General features: G+C 42.7%; 2 protein-coding genes across 2 annotated transcripts in view; one reads left to right on the plus strand and one right to left on the minus strand.

The window, feature by feature from the left end:
* Positions 1-2,146, plus strand: part of PEX3 (peroxisomal biogenesis factor 3) — a 29,986-nt gene extending 27,840 nt beyond the window's left edge. Inside the window, exons 12-13 of the mRNA XM_066605471.1 lie at positions 1,253-1,349; positions 1,724-2,146. Of these exons, the coding sequence (XP_066461568.1) occupies positions 1,253-1,349; positions 1,724-1,807 (181 nt within the window). The 3' untranslated portion in view covers positions 1,808-2,146. The remainder of the gene's footprint in view (positions 1-1,252; positions 1,350-1,723) is intronic.
* The window catches only part of ADAT2 (adenosine deaminase tRNA specific 2), a 628,714-nt gene that overhangs the window by 42,719 nt on the left and 568,326 nt on the right, over positions 1-17,669 (minus strand). The window lies entirely within an intron of this gene.

A 17,669-nucleotide genomic window follows, 5' to 3' on the forward strand; every position in this document is an offset into this window, starting at 1 on the left:
CAAGCTTTGGCGGTGTCCCCTAATGACACGGACAAGAAAACAGAATTTTTGTTACTTACCGTAAAATCCCTTTCTCCTCACATTCATTGGGGAACACAGCACCCCCCTAGTTATTTATTATTTACTAGCACTGGTGATGTTTTTTCTCCTAAAGAGATCCTCCATCTGGCCGGGTTTTTACTTGAAGTCATTCAATACAATTATTTGTCTTTCCTGGTTATGACCTTTTAAGTGTTCATTGGTTCTCTCCTACTACTTACATACAAACTGATTTAGCTCAGTCCTCCCTACCAGCTATACCCCTCCTGCAGGCACTAACACTTCCTTTGCTTAGTATCTGCCTCCTATTGGCAAGAGCTATACCCAGGGTCTTGCTGTGTCCCCCAATGTACGTGGCGAGAAAGGGGATTTTGAGGAAAGTAACACAAATCCTGTTCATCCTCAAGTTCAAAAATCAGCATCATGCAGGAATCAGATTGACTCTCGCCCCAGAGTTTTGGATATCATTAACCCCTTAGAGACCAGAATGTTTTGGTCCTAAGGAACCAGATACTTTTTAGCAATTTTACTCCCGTGGTAGTGTTATGGCCCTATTGTTTTTTATTCTTGGAAAAAAATAATAATTTTGCAGCCCGTAACATATAAGGCTATTTTCTTAATATCTTTTTCCACTGAAATTTTCCCATATTTTTCTAACTTGGGGGTAATGTATGCAAAAAGTGAGACTTTTTTTTTCTTTCCTCTAATTTATTTTATCGCAAATATATTAATTTTTAAAAGTAAAGGAATGGGTTCACCACTATTTTGGCCATTTTGAGATATAATTTGTATAGTCTGAGATTACAGGGTGGTGGTGGTGTGTTGTGTTTTTTTTCTATTTTTTTATTTTTAAAATATATTTGTATTTTATTTAGTAATTTTTTTTAACGTGCCTCCCATGACGTCATATAAAATGTCTAGGACACATGCACAATGTGATTTCTTTTATTTCATAATTTCCTACTATAACTGATCCTGAACCATTATAAACGGATTCTGTCTTTTTCTCCAACAGCTGAGCACCCGATCTGTTCTTGCTAAATTGCAGGAGCTTAAATCTCGTACTGTATTTATACAATTGGCTGATTTTTATAGCTCTAGGTCCTTAACAAGTTTTATAATTTTTGTACCTAAGCAATACTTTTTAACTGCATAGTCATTTCAATGAATACTTTGGATAACCCTTTTTTTTATTTATTTTTTTTAAATACAGTCTTTCCAGCATTAGTCTTCCACTGGCCAAAATTATCCCAATAGCTAATGGACAGATCCATGCCATATGTAGTGAAATGCCCAGCCACTTTGTCCAGGTAAGCATCATACTTCATGCTATTTAAAGAGGCACCAACTTTTTGCTGCAACATGTCTCTTGTGTAGATCATTACAGTAGTTTTGGAGAAACTTGCATTTAATGAGTAGCAGCCAGACATAGAACTAGTCGTGCATATTCATGAGCTTCAGGCTAGCCACACAGGATCCACTTGATCTCTTTATCAGTGAGATCCCTTTTCATACGTGTAATAAAAGTCAATTTGGAAAAGAAAATAATTCACCCTTCTATATTAAATCTATTGAAATGAGGCAATAATGTCATGACTTACTTTTGGTATCAGATAGGGTTTGCAAGACAAACTGCTTTTGTTTTAAAACCTTACTAATATTTGTGTGTATAATCCTTTCTTAGGATCTCCTATTCATGGAACAAGTTAAAGACTTTGCTGCTAATGTGTATGAAGCTTTTAGCTCACCCCAGCAACTTGAGAAGTAATGGTTCATTACGTTGTCTCCTGAGAACCCAGTGGGACATCAATGTTTACAGGCTGTGTATGACATTCCTTTTTAATTCAAGAAAAATGTGGTGTCGTCTTCAGGACTTGAGGAATGAATGTCCAGTGTCCATGCTGTACCATGAAGAAGTGACGAGAATCAGTTCATCTACAGTCACTACAGCACTAAGCATCTAATTTATACTCCCCAAGATGTCATTTACAGCATATGCATAGGAGACCTTTAAATCTATCTTTATCTAATAGTATATGAGATCTATTTATTAATTTTCATTTTTGGTACAAAAGATGTGTTACCATTAAAGTCCAAACCAAATGAATGTGGCATGAATAGCTTACAGGGTGCTTTTAAATGCAAGCAGTTTTAAAAGGCCTTATTAATAGAGATGAGCGAACGTGTTCGGCTCCGCCCCTTTTCGCCCGGACACCGAACTTCGCGAGGAATTCCGTGTTCGGGCGAAAAAAGTTCGGGGGTCGCCGTGGCAGCGCGGGGGGTTGCGGCGGGGAGTGGGGGGGAGAGGGAGAGAGAGAGGGCTCCCCCCTGTTCCCCGCTGCTGCCGCCCGCGCCGCCGCGCCTCTCCCCGCCCCCCGGCGCCCCCCGAATACTTACGCGCGAACACGGAAGTCCTCGGAAAAGCCGGTGTCCGGGTGCGTAAGTGTTCGTTAAGAACACGTTCGCTCATCTCTACTTATTAACAATTGGTTCTAACCAGCATATTCCTTCATTGTAACCAATTTTAATACTCTAGGTAAAAACCGTAATGGTAAAAAATTAAATTTTGCTAATGACTGTAATAGATTGTGGCCATACAGCATATTTCTGAAAAGAGCACCATACACTTGTGTACCGATTTTTATTTTTGGACCATATCCTTTCACTTGTAAACAGAACTACTAAGTTTAGGTGGCGATTGCTGTACTGATGTAGCTGCTTCTCAATATTTTGTGTTGTACATTTTGTTTTTGTACTTCATCCAATGAAATGTAGGCAGTTTTCTTTAAAGTGGATGTCCCTGAGAAGACCAACACTGTACATATGACCTTTCTAGGGCATATTGATGTCAATGAGTGGGGTCTCTGAATTGGGGGTCCCCTCTATGAGCTGGTACGGGGAGTACTTTTGTAAGAGCAATTCCCATTCTGGCTATTATTTAACCCTTTGCAATCCAATTTTGGATTGAGTGCTTCCTAGGGGGCTTTCTATTTTTGCCAATGGTGCCATCTGCTGGCTAGAGCCAGTACTGTGGTATGTGTCATGCTGGAGAGGCCCCCGACAACAGAGCAGCCAGTAATCTACAGTAAGAATACCCTGCCGGACATCTTCCGACATTGGAGCTGTACAGCCTTCAATCAGAATGTCTTTAGATGTCAGACAGTGGATTGGAAAGGGTTAATACTACATTCCTGCTGAAGGGAGAACACCTGGGTGTCCATGGCATCCCCTGGCAAAATCAGCTGTGTGCTGATTATGGGACAACCCCTTTAAAGCAATGAATAGTTTTATTCTTTAAAACTTCTACCTTATTCCAGAGCATACCCACAGAGAAACAGCAATGAAGAAGAGGAAAATTGGTATAATCACATCAGGTCTTAGGCTTACAATAATGATGGAAAAATTAATCTGCAATGAATATGCAAAAGTAGCAGGGCTAAATTTGTCATGTAACAGTTTTTTATTACACTAGTAAAGATTAATACACTATGTCTACCTGCGGCCAATGGAAAACCACCGTTTATACTGATATACTCCACTACATACCGTATGTGGAACCTAAAGGTTATTTATTTTCATACATAACTCCACCTTACTTTGTTCTTTCCATAATGGCAATCAGGTCCTTGCAATAAGAAGAATGGCATTCCTTTGTGTTTTAGCTAGAAAAAAGGAAGTGAATACAGATAAAACTACTGTAACTTGTTATAAAATTGCTGCATAAAATAAGACTTATAACGGTGGTGTAAATAGAAAGCACCAGTCCTTTTAAAATGTTTTTATAAACCACTCGATTGATTTTTCTGCTTTTTTCAAGAATAGAGATTTGTGTTGCTGAAGACCTCTCTTTACCAAGCAGCGAATCTCCATAGGTAATACAATTTTTATGGGCTCTTCACATTTATTAGTTAATGGGCCTCATATGTTAAAACTGTCCTTCCTTCTCATTGTAGCTTATAATTTTCCACAGCAATTTAAGAAATGAGCTGAGCTCTGGTGGACCGTTTCAATAAATAAGGCCATAGGTTATTCATGGATCTAGCTGCTTGTCCCTTACAGTCTGACACTAAGCAGGATGCAGTGGAGGAAGCTAGTTTTTGTATAATGCATGTACAGCACTTCCATTAAATGTTTAGTACTGACATTTCTTGTCTGTCATTGGGGTAAACAGTTGAAGACCTCTGGTATAGCTCCTGCCACTAGTAGGCAAAAAAAAGAGATAACACCTCCTTCCAGCTATACCCCTCCTGCAGAAGCTAAGTTGAATCAGTTTTAGCTTGGCATTCATAGGAGACAGACATTTCTGACGCAGGTTTTCCAAATACTGCAGGTCCTTGGACTTTAAGGGTTCGCAGGGTGACAGTAAGGTAGTAGATGGTTTCTAAGGAAGGGACACCAGGGTTGCTCTAACTTTCATGATGATTCCCTGCTTCCCAAAGACAAGGTGGCACAAAGAAGCCCTAAATTTTCAGTGATTTGCCAGCACAGATCTTCTTGCTCAAGTACCCTGGGCTCCTTTTGCCTACCAAAGGGAGGTTAGAGAAGTGACTAGGAATAAGGCTGGATATCTATATCATGGCAGGTGGCTTTTCCTCTTCAGGGAAGGTAAATGTCACTAGTGACGTCATCCTATAGTACCCCTCCTTCACTTGCCCATTCCTTGTCTTACTGTGCTCTAATTCGACCCTCTCATGGTTTGCACTAGGTCTACGTGATGCTGTCTATTCAGGGAGCATCTCCTCCCTTAGATGGGAGGCCTTACCTAGGTCATTCCCTGAGGAATCTTTTAAAATGTGGTTGTCCTCCCTATTGGTGTGTCCTCTGGTGTCTCACTCTTCCAAACACACGGCTCTGCCCCTGGCAGATGCATCATCTCTCAAGGACCAGTGCGATAAACTGCTGGGATCTTTTGCCAAATCCTCCTGTGAGGCGACGGCGTTGGCCCTTCTCTGTCTCGTTGCCTCATTCTGGGTTAAAAGGTCCTCATCTGAATAAGCAAAAGAATTGCACTGAGATATCATCTCTGGTGCTTCCCAGGAGTGGTTGGTGGAACTTACTCTTCAGCGCTCTCAGGCAGGCAAGTTCATCAGCCAGGTCTCCCTGGATGCCGCCAGACTCCTAGCCCACTCCTCTGCGCTTTTCAAATTGCTGCATGCTGTGGCTAAAATATTAGTCTGCAGACTTCACCTCCACCAGGTTAACTGGTCTCCCCTTTATCGGCAGTTTCCTGGATGAAATTATCTTTAAAGCCACAGAATATATCCAGTTGCCAATACAGTGCTAAGAAGAAACCTAATTTTCACTCCAGCCTGTTACCCTTTGACTCACACATATCATAAAAAGCATCCATTCTTCAAACCGCGCTCTACCTGGCGCCCCCGCTCCCAAACTTTTCAGGCAAAATCTTCCTTCGCGTGAAGGGCAATCCCCATCCTGGTCGGTGGGGGTGGTGGGTGCCTCCTTTTTCAGGGATGTGTCTGTGTCTCACGTCCATGACACTTGGGTGTGCAAGATTGTCTCTTTGGGGTACGCCATCTAATTTCTTTCTACTCCACTGGATCACTTTTTCAGCTCTTCCCTGCTGCCCGATCGGGCCAGATCCTCCCAGTCGTCTTCAAGCAGTTCAGGATTTACTCAATCATGTAGCCCTCATCCCAGTTCCTTTTCACAAACGTTATACCTGCTGTTACTCCAACCTTTTTGTTGTGTATCCCCCTCCTCCCCTCAAAAAAATGGATGTGTGCCCAGTCCTAGATCTCAAGTGACTGAACCACTATGTCAAAGTCCGCCATTTCCTCAGTGATTGCTTCCATGGATCAATGTGAATACCTATCGTTAATTTAGACATCAGGGATGCCTATCTGCACATTTTCCCCAGCGATTTCTTCATTTTGTGATTCATTCGAACCATTTCTAATTCATCACCTTGCCGTTTGGCCCACCAGCAGCTCGTCAAGTGTTCACAAAGAGCCTATTGAGTGTAATGATTCTACACTCCAGGGAAATCGTTCTGATACTATATCTGGATGACATACCGATCAAGGCACAATCCCTCAAGGCCAACACGAAGAACCTCCACTTCGGGTGGATTATCATTTGTCCAAAATCCAACCTGCGCCTTCACATCAAATCGCTTTTCTCAGCTTGTTCTTCAGTTTAGAGAAAGGTGAAACTTCCAAGGGACAAACTCGAACTTCTCCAGCAACGGCTCTGCTTTGTGGTCCCACGCCCCCCACTCCAACCACCAAGGTGTGCAAGTGCTGGGACTTGTAGTTGCCGCATTCGAGGTGCTCCCATGTGCAGTTCCACTGCAGCCATCTTATACATTTGGAACAGATCGTGCAAGTCCTTGGATCACCCCCTGATCTTTCTCCGCTGGATCTGTTGATCTCTACTTTGGTGGCTGACGTGGCATTGCCTGACCAGTAGTGCTGCGCTCACTGCTGGATGCCGGGGAGCACTGACAGCCAAAGACTTCAGAGGTGAGAGGGAGCGCCGTATCTTCTGAAATCAGCTGAAGGTACACAGCTAATTTCAAGTAAAAAAAAACTGCACCAAGTGTGCAGATTTTGTCTCTGTTTTGAATGTGGAAATGCTGCGTAACGTGCCACGGAATTTTCCACAGCATTTCCGCTATGTGTAAACCTACCCTCAAAGGTCAAGTTTCTGCAGTTTCGGTTCTCTTCCAATACCCACTGCCTTCCATATCCAAGGTGTGGACATTTCTTCAGGGAGTGGCACGTACTGCACCTCCTTTCCATCTCCCGTCAGCACCATGGGATCCGAAATGTGGTTCTAAATGCGTTGCAATGATCTCCCTTTGAGCTCATGCAGCATATTTCCCTCCGTTGGCTACCAGAAAGGCAACCATCCAAGATAGCAATAACTTTGATGCACCACGTCTCTGAACATACCATATTATCTTGCCGATCTGCCTTTCTAGTGCTTCGTGACGACAGGGTGGTACTCTGCCCTGTGCCCTCCTTTCTTTCCAAGATGGTTTCGACTTTGCACCTAAATGAGGACCTCATTCTGCCCGGAGCCTGCACACCCTACGGAACGTTGTCGGGAACTGGCGGCCTCCAAATCCTCAATCAGCTGCTGGACCGGGATAGCGATCATGGAGGCCTACTGTGCCAAAGGCAGTACTTCACTCCCTTTGGGTCACAGCACACTCTACTGGAGTGGAGGGTGCATCTTGGCGGTGTCTCATAACGTTTCTGTACTCCAGATTTGCAAGACTGCAACCTGGTCTTCGCTTCACAAGTTCATGAAATTTTACAGGTTGCATACCTTTGCATCTTTTGACACTGCTCTTGGTTGCAGGATTCTGCAGGTGGCAGTATCCTGATAGCATCACAAGTATTAGTGGCTCACCCCGGGGGACTGCTTTTGAACATCCCATTGTTCATTGGGGGACACAGCACCCACCCATTTGTTGCAGGCTGTTCTCTGTTCTGGGCTTCCTCCTTCACTTCTTCGTTTGGTTGTGTGTTTTATTTTACTTCACATATTCACTTGGCTCTGGGGCTCTTATTTTCTGACTGCTTGCATACAAACTGATTTAGCTTAGTGGCTGCAGGAGGGGTATAGCTCGTAGGAGGAATTAACTTTTTCTTTGCTCAGTGTTCCTCTCCGACTGGCAGGAGCTATAGTAGAGGCCTTCAGCTGTGTCCCAATGAGCAACCGAGAAAAGCATTTTATGGCGAATAACAAAAAATATTGTTTTTGCTCCTTTCAGTGCAGAAATTGAAGTTCTAATTTATATTCTGCATTTAAGCTGTTTATTATGCGAGCTATGCCCACTGTAACATACAGCCACTGTAGATATATTTTTAATGGAAAGTGGTAATTCAGCCGATGAAATGCCTAGAATTCAATAAACTACATTTTATTTAATTAATATCTTCACTTGTGTTTTTGCGCAAAACTTTAATATGAATAGTTTGTAGTGCCTGCCTTATTATTAAGGCATAGCTCCACTTTAGGCTGTTTTGCTGCACGAGCAGACACCTCCATACATTACGCAGTGGCCCAGGTTGGTACTGCAAGTTCAATCTTATTGAATTTGGGCCACTGTGTCATGAATTGCATCCTGCAGTAAAACTAGAAGTAGGGCGACAACTTTAAAGCAGAGGTTTGCTAGGGTGAGTTGAAAGTAGGAAACTCCTAGAAAGAATTGGGACAAATATAGTTCGTCGTGTTAACCCCTTAGTGACCAAGCCTGTTTGCACCTTAATGACCAGGCCAAATTTTGGAAATCTGACATGTCACTTTAACATAGAATAACTCTGTAAAGGTTTTGCATATCCAGGTGATTCTGACATTGTTTTTTCACCACTTGATAAGATATATATTTTCGTCTTTTTACTTTATTCTGGACGCACATTTGAAAAGCTTAGTTTTTTTAACCTTTTTTAGATGTACAAATTTAACATTAATTAACATTTTGAGGAACACTTTGTTTTCCTACACCAAGCCAAGATTGCAAAGGCTCATATGTGTCAGAATGAAAGATACCCTGCACAAATGACCCCATTTTAAAAAGTATACTTTTTAATGTATTCACTGAGGGGTGTCATGAGCATTTTGACCTAACAGTTTGTTTTTTTTCAGGCGTTAATGCAATTTAGAGCAGAAAAAATAAAATTTCATATTTTTGCAAGTGTCATTTTAAGGACAGTTTCTTTTTTCTACAGTGCACATGAAAATGTGGATTTGCACCGCATAATGGATCCCCCTGTTTGTCCCGTGTTCATAAACATACCCATTGTGGCCCTAATATTCTGTATGTATGTACAACAGGGCCCAAAATAAAAAGGAGCAGCCGGTGGCTTTCAGAACAGACATTTTGCTTGAAGGTGTTTTAGGCCCCATTGCCCACTGGCCGAGCCCTTGAGCAGCAAAAACGATATAGAACCCCCAGAAATGACACCATTTTGAAAACTAGACCCCTTAACGTATTCATCTAGGGGTATACTGCGTATTTTCACCCCACAGTTTTTTGAATGAATCTAAGTAAAGCAGAAGAAAAAAAAATATGATTTTCATTTTTTTGGCAATTGTGTCACTTTAAAAACAGATTTTGTACAGCACACATAAATAAAGACTTGCACTCCAAAATGGATACCGCTTTTTGTCCTGTGTTTAGAAACATATCCATTGTAGCTCCAATCTGCTTACTGAACACAAGACTAGGTCTATAATGGAGGGAACACCCATTGGATTTCAGGGCACAACTTAATAATTTCCAGGCTCCCCCACCTTTTTGGCATTCCCTAAATCTTAGATAAAGTAATAATGTAAAACTGTGTGGTATGTCTCCAAATTACGGAGGCCTGGTGGGCACATGGGGGAATAACACTGGGTATCAGTCCCGCTCCCATGCTTATCTGAAGGGGGTTTTTCTTGACCCCAGCGGCAGGGATGGGGTGTAAAAAGTGGCACTCTGAGGCTTCGCAAGCTTGCTGAGGTGCGGCGGTCTCACACAGAAGGCACTCAACCAGCTGCTCCTGGAACTGTAGGAAGGCAAGCGTTCCTGGGGCTTCTTGTAAATTATGTATTACAGGTAGCAATCTATATAAGGCCAGGCTCTTATGGCCGTATGTGGAGGTCTCCAGTGGATCCTAGCTGTGAGCCCAGCAATGGCTCTATGTGCGGCCGCGTAATGTACTGCGCACTCACACAGGTGGTCATGCGCAACACACCTTTTTCAGTTTGTTTCCTGTGCCATCGCTTAGCGATGATGCGGGTACCTGCAACCTGTACACAATATAATAGCATATGGGCTCTATCAGGGATATCCACAGTAAATTAGAACATGCTGCATTCTGTTTTCTGCAAGTGGATTACGTAATTCTGACCCGCTAATGTGAGCGGAATTGTTTAATGCAATGCATTTGATTGATCTGCATATTAGCGCGGATCAAACGTGTGCGGAATCCGCAATTTCTATCCAGTCGTGTGAGACCAGCCTAATGGTAGATCACTACCTTTTTATCACGTGATCGGTCACCGCTTCAGGCTCTGTGTTACCGGTGGTAGCTAGATTTTAAATTTCACGTGCGCAGAAGCCAGGGAAGGTCCATGGAGGAGGATCACGGCGGGGTTCAAATGCGGAAGCCTGCAGTAAGACGTTTCATCTCCTCTGACTGATCGCATCGGTTGAGGAGAGATGAAACTTCAATTTAAAAAAAAAAAATCTTTTGTGTGATCGCCATTATCCATTGGATAACGGCGATCACGTGACCAGGAACCGCATACCACAGTCCCCCTGTGACATCTCCAGGTTCTCGGCTACCTTTGGTAGCCAGGAGCAGGGAGATTTTAAATTTCCCAGGCAATCTTCGACTTTTGCGCATGTGTCCACCTTTTGGCTGACAGGCGCATGCACAGAGACCGGGTTTAGGTTCGTGGATAAAGACCCCATCAGGGAACAAACCTAGGGACGTTAGTTATGTAATTTCATCTCCCCTCCTGAATACAATCTGTACGGGAAGATGAAACTTTAACTTTTGAAACTTTTTTTTTTTTTTACACTATCTAACTTTCCAAATGGATAAAGGCTATCACGTGCCCGGTGACATCTTGCACTTGGCTATTTTTGATTTGAAATTTGCCGGGCTCTCTGGCATGTGCGCCACACATTGGCGTATGCACAGAAGCCGTAGCAGGTCCAGATCACTGCGGGACATCATGGAGGAAGGGGGTAAGTATTTTCAGCTCCCATCATGGATCCAATCCGTGAGGAGCTAAAACTTGAACTTTATTTATCTTTTTTACACTTTTCTGTGATTGCCATTATCCATTGGATAATGGCAATCACGAGCCAGGAGATTTCAAATGTCCTGGGCCTTTCCGGCCTTGTGCACATGACGTATGATGTCTGACGTGCATGCGCAGAAGGTGGTGTCAGGTCCTTTGTGGAACAGATCACTGTGAGACAACGCGGAGGATGGACGTGAGCGGTTTCAGCTCCCCTCATGGATCCGATTTGTGAAAGCACTTGAAACTAACTTTTTAAAACTTTTTGTGTATGTCCATGCAATTGCTGTTTTCCATTGGATATCGGTGATCGCATGCCTGGGGATCGGATATCCTTGCCCCCCCCCCCCCCCCCCCATGACAGCTCCAGGTTGCCAGCTACCTACAGCAGCAGGAAGCTGTCCCCTACACAGCCTACTTGGCCTTAATCCCCACAGCGAGCATGTTTTTATGGCACTGGGTATTAAGCCCACTAGGCAGGATGTAAAAAGACTATGGGGTGGTTACTAAGGGGTTAATATATATGAGGGCTATGCAACTGAAATTAGCCCACATTTTACGTAAACTCTGGTTCTGAAATTTTAGGGTATTAGTTAAAGGTAGGAAAAGGTAACTTACATAAAAAGCTTCTACAGGAAGACGCTTGTTGGATACATTGACTAAATTCATTGAGCCCACAGTGGAGGATTTTCATATAATGCCTTCTTATGATAATAGATACTGACTTAATCTTCTTGATCTTAGCATTAACCCAAAAATTCCATAACATTAAATGGGTACAGAAGATTCTATCACTAAAGCTATTATAACTATCAAAACAAATTAAGGAATATTTGGATATTTTAGGTATGCTGAAGCTGTATCTAATAAAAGAATATTTAAAGTACCCTATATATAGAGTATTTAAGGTTCCCTATATCACATTCTTTGGGAATGTCCTCTCTTACAGACTTTATGGAGGTCAGTTTTTTCAATGAGCTCTAGGCTGGTGAACTCCCAAGTAAAACCTATGCCGCGGATGGCCTTACTTTTGCTGGAAATTGAAAAGGCTTACCTCCCACATTCTCCTTTCTGTAAAACTCTCCCTGAAGGCAATAATAAATATGGTCTCTGCACACTGCTCCTATGAAAAACTGTTTGCAATCAAAAACGATACCTGGAAATCCTATAGGTCAACATGGCGTCCCTGGTTACACCTTATAGACAAAGGGTTAGATATATGAGAGTTAAGAGCAGATGTGCAGGCTTTCCCCAGCGGTAGCACAAACATAGGGCAATCCTAACAAAAATGTGCCGCACGCAGGAAAAGTCATTTAACAAATATTGACTCCCTTGTACCCTTCCCTTTACCCTGATCTTTCCTAGTTTCTTTACCCTTCCCCTCCTCTTTCCCTGGTTAATTAACTACTGGTGATTTTATGCAATGTGAAAGAAGAAAAAAAAAACCCCATTGTCAGAATGGACCGGGGCATTTAAAGGGTTAACAACCCAGATGAGCCCGCGCAGCTCATCGGAGCTAGTGCCATCAGGTGTCCGCTGTAAGAAGCAGCCGACACCCAGGATGTATGAAGAGAGGTACTTGTACTGTTTTGTACTCAATAACAGCAAGGAGATCACCATTAAGCCTGCAGATAAGGGTGGTGCTATAGTTCTCATGGATACATCAGACTACATGAAAGAAGCAGAAAGACAGCTGACGGACACCAGATACTACACCAAACTGGATCAGGACCCGAAGAGTCATCAAAAGTCTGTCTGTGTGCTCCACAAATTTCTGGACTTGATACCGGAGAACCCTAGGGTGGGAATATTCTACATGCTTCTCAAACTACACAAAGCTGGCAAGCCAGGGAGGCCAATTATCCCTGGTGTGGGAACCCTCACTGAAAAAAAATCTCAGGATTGGTAGGTGTCCTCAAACCACTGGTGAGGAATACAACCAGCTATTTGCAGGACACCACAGACCTACTGAACAAACTGTCAACCATAGGTCCCCTCCCAGATGGCACAATCCTGGAAAACATGGATGTGGAGTCCTTATACTCCAACATGCCACACGAAGATGGACTGACCACCTGCCAGGCACACCTTGAGGCCCATGGGGGTCACCTTCGAATCAGTGTTACAACTCACTAGATTCATCCTCGCACACAACTATTTCTCCTTTGACAAGGAGATATTCCTGCAACTCATGGGGACTGCCATGGGCAGTAAAATGGCACCGCAATATGCCAACCTTTTCATGGCAAAAGTGGAGAGTGACTTTTTGGCCTCCTGCCCCACAAACCATTGGCCTACGTCCGCTACATTGATGACATCATAATCATCTGGACAAACACTGAACAAGAATAAAATTTCATGAGAGATTCAATGCATTTCATTCCACCATAAACCTGACATAAAGCTACTCGTATACAAAATTTAACTTTTTCGACACCACCATAAAAATTTCAAACAACTCAATACAGACATCACTATACCGAAAACCAATTGATCGGCCCACATACCTCAGATGGGACAGTTACCATCCTAAACACCAAAAAGTCCATAGTCTACAGGCCATCAGATACAACCGGATCTGCTCCAACCCAACAGACAGAGGAACATTTACACAATCTCAAAAAAACATTTTTAAATCAGGGCTACCATCCCACCTCAATTGATGACCAAATCACAAGAGCCACCAGGATACCCAGAAATCAACTACTCAAATACAATGAGAAAGGAAATACCTCTACTAGTAACCTACAATTCACAGCTAGAGGTACTACGGAAGACTGCAAAGAAACTCCATCATACCCTACACAAGGATGACTATCTGAAAACCATATTTCCGGACCCTCCACTTCTGTGCTACAGGCAACCTCCAAAATTTGAGGAACTTTATAATCAGGAGTGCATTGTCCTCTGACACACAAAAAGGAACTTATCCCTGTAATGTAAGGAGCTGCAAGACCTGCTCACATAGACTGACTGCAGAAAAGATACAAATCCCCAACACACAGCAGGACTATTAGATCCCGGGGATATTCGCGGCCGATGTTGTGTACCTGATCTGCTGCAGTAAATGTCCTGTTGGGGGGCTTTATATATCGGGGAAACAGGACAAAAACTGAGAGCCAGGATGAGATCTCATCGACACTCAGTTACAGAGCAAAAGACTGAAATACATGTGGCAAAACATTTTTGTGGTCAGGGACACAACATAGAGCAGATGAGTTATTATACTGAAGGGCAATTTCAAGTCGCAGCATCACAGAAGAATTTCGGAGTATAAATTTATGGTCATGTTTGACACCCTCAAGAATGGAATGAACCTCAGCGCGGGATTCTTGCATAAGGGGAAAATATGAAAGATGTGAAGGTGGTCAAGAGGGATGCCCTCCTCCGAATCATTAAACATATATATATATATTTTTGTTTTTCCTTTTGTTTTAAAACCTCATAAAAATTCAGAACTGGACTTGTAATAATGTTGCCATCCACTAGGTGGTGCTGCAACCATGTGCAGGTTGAAGGAGATAAGACGCATCATAAAACTGTCCTGTGTTCAGTGGACTGATTTATGATGCATGTCTCCGCTTTGCTTGTTTGTTGTTTTAAGTTTTGAGTGCAAAACAGTCCCAAATTTCTGTGTGTGAACATTTATTTAGATCAAGAAGAAGGTGTCTCCTCCCCCCATCTGTATGCTATAATTATGTGCCATCCAAACTAGTTTCATTCAATAGCATGACGAAGGTGGCAAGATATCCCCGAAAGCTTGCTTGCAGTAACATCATGCATCTTTGTTAGCCATTAAAAGGTATCATATCTACAAGATTACTTGGTTTCTCACTCTGAGATTAAGGGCTATGAACATGTCATTTTAAAGTTAATTAAAAGTAAATAAACTTAGTCTTAAAATGACACCAAATACATGTTGGTAGCCCTGACTGAAACAGAGCTACAGAAATACATGGCTGCTATGACACTCAAAAGGCAGTCCATGGTCCTGTTGTGGGTGAGCCAATGGGTGACAGAAGTATCCTAATAGTTAATTGCCGCGATCAGTTCTCTGATCCTGGCAGTTGCAGCCTTGTGTCAGCTGCCAGATATGTACATTGGATCTGGAAGAGGTTAAATGGGAACCTGTCCTGTAGTTTATGCTGCTTTCAACGAAGTAAGGACCCCGATTTCTTAGCCATAACCTAGCTTACTGAGAAAACGGTGAAGAGCCAGTGGGCAGCAGCTCATAAATACACTGGACTCTTCTCTTACTGCTGCAAAACCAACTGCACACTCCCCCAGTGTAATCAGCCTCTGTCTACTTTCTGCTGCTCTTACTGAGGATAGCATAAAGGAAGTGACAGGTTCCCTTTCAGATGAATATACTATGAATGAAGCATAGCTTGGGGAATCAGGCATTGCAGCAAGGAAAGAAATGGAGTGCCAGTCAAGGGAGGCAATCAGCTCATTTATTTCATGGACAAGGGCCTGTTGCAACAAACGGTTGACTACAGAAGGACCCTGTGGTTGGAATGGTTCTCATGAACCGATGAGAGAGCAGAAAAAGATGCTAACTAGAGATGAGCGAGCGTACTCGGAAAAGCACTACTCGCTCGAGTAATTTGCTTTATCCGAGTATCGCTGTGCTCGGGTCTGAAGATTCGGGTGCCGGCACGGAGCGGGGAGCTGCAGGGGAGAGCGGGGAGGAACAGAGGCAAGATCTTTCTCTCCCTCTCGCTCTCCCCTGTGACTCACCTGTCAGCCGCAGCGGCACCCGAATCTTCAGGGACGAGCACAGCGATACTCGGATAAAGCAAATTACTCGAGCGAGTAGTGCTTTTCCGAGTACGCTCGCTCATCTCTAATGCTAACGAATAGTCACAAACCTAACCACGCATGATGCTTTTTAAAGGAAGAATTATTCCTTAGTTTACTCCCACCGCTGCGTTTGTAGCAGGATAGAAGTGCTGTCATATCAAACAATATTTTGAAAGCAGAGAGCAGAAATATGTTACTACAGTTGGTTTAGCAAAGGCTTTATCAATGGACAACAGAAGAGCTTCAATTTGTCATTTGAGGGCTAGAGTGACTTGCTAGTGAAATTCATCATGAACTTTGTCCTACATGTTCCAGATGTTGAGAAATGATGCAATGACGACCAGGTATGTAATATAAAAATATGAACTTGACCCATATGAACGCCATAAGCATGCAAAATGCTTCCGTAGTAGCAATTTTTCCAAAAAAGAATACCTCAGAAATACGAGATGCATTCAAGTTCTATATCAAATTTTTTTTTTTTTTTTAGGGAAAAAAACTACTTACCCCAGAAAGTTGAAAGCATTGTTACTCCTCAACATAATCTTCCTCTTAACGTATACTTATTTCATAGTGTCAGTGCCATGATTACATGGCCACTGAACACTTTATTAGGGGTCTGTTATGCCCACTGGAAAATAATGCTATGCTGGATTGGCAGCGAGACCGTGTCCTTCATTCACATCTCATCTGTTGTGAGAACTGAGGGAATGAAGGCACCAGTCATGCTCCTTCCTACATGACTCATCATTTTTAAATGATACATTAAAATAGTATCAGGCTTTTCATCACTATCATGCAAAAAATAATCAAGCCATTTAGATAGAACATAAAATATAAAATTTATTGGAATATAATTTAAGAATTCAGTGTAAACCACTAGTCTCTAGTTCTCGAGTGCAGGCATACCCACTGCCCTGTTCCTCTGTTCTGTAGAGGAGTCTCACTACTGAGCATGTGCAGATAGTACAGCACAGATTCTTCTCAACTAAAAGCCTTGAAGAAGCAGCGTATGGATACTTAATCTAATGGAGAGGAAAGGCAATAACTGATTTTCTATTGTCGTTAAGGTTTTTGATAACTAGGGCCTGAGATGAATAGGACATTTGAAAACTTTCCTAAATGCAGTTGGTGTTGGTACATTTCTACAGCCTCAGAGCAAGACTCCAACAAAATGAGACTGACTCCATAGCCCTGGTGTCAAGATCACCTGGAACATTGCCAAGGGCACAGCCTTATGATCGTTGGTCAACATTTGCAGCACCCACTTGGAGAAAACGTTCCACATCTTCAGTTCTTCACATGGGATGGTGTGCACAGATCTTTCGGAAATGCTAATACTGCACACAATCTCTTCCAGTCAATTGGCGGGCCTCTATAACCACTTCCCCCACTTCTGCAATCATGTTTTCGGTCCAGTTGGTCCATGGGCAAGGCTTTCTTGATTTATCACACTATGTTCAGCCTTCTTTGAACTGTTGCACACACAAACGCACGTTTTTCATGTCCATGACACGTCTCACTCAACTGACAACGAATGTAAAAGTATGCCATTCCACTCATGTGAAGAAAACTGATGATTACTTGCTGTTCTTGGAACGTGAAGGTTGCCATTTTAAGTATTGAAAAGGCTTCCAACTCCAGTGGCTCAGAGATGGGTTCTGTGCACTGGACAATGCGGTCATCTGTCTCATTCATCATTGAAATGTGATTGTTCCCAGCAAGAGAAACCAAGTAATCTTGTAGATATGATACCTTTTAATGGCCAACAAAAATACATGTTATAGCGAGCTTTCAGACTTTTACTCTCAGCCCTTCATCAAGACATAAAGGACAGAGTAAAAGTCCGAACGTTTGCTGTAACATCATGTATTTTTGTTAGCCATTAGAAGGTATCATATCTACAAGATTACTTGGTTTCCCTTACTGTGAACAATCACATTTTGATCTACTGGCTAACACAGGACCAAACATCTTTCATTCACCATTGAAGAATGCTCGCTTCTTCTAAAAGGTGTCCCATATTTCTATCTGCTTCTATTCCAGAGAGAGAAAAAATTAAC

The sequence above is a fragment of the Eleutherodactylus coqui genome, chromosome 1, assembly GCF_035609145.1.
Source record: "Eleutherodactylus coqui strain aEleCoq1 chromosome 1, aEleCoq1.hap1, whole genome shotgun sequence".
NCBI classification, from domain to species: Eukaryota; Metazoa; Chordata; class Amphibia; order Anura; family Eleutherodactylidae; genus Eleutherodactylus; species Eleutherodactylus coqui.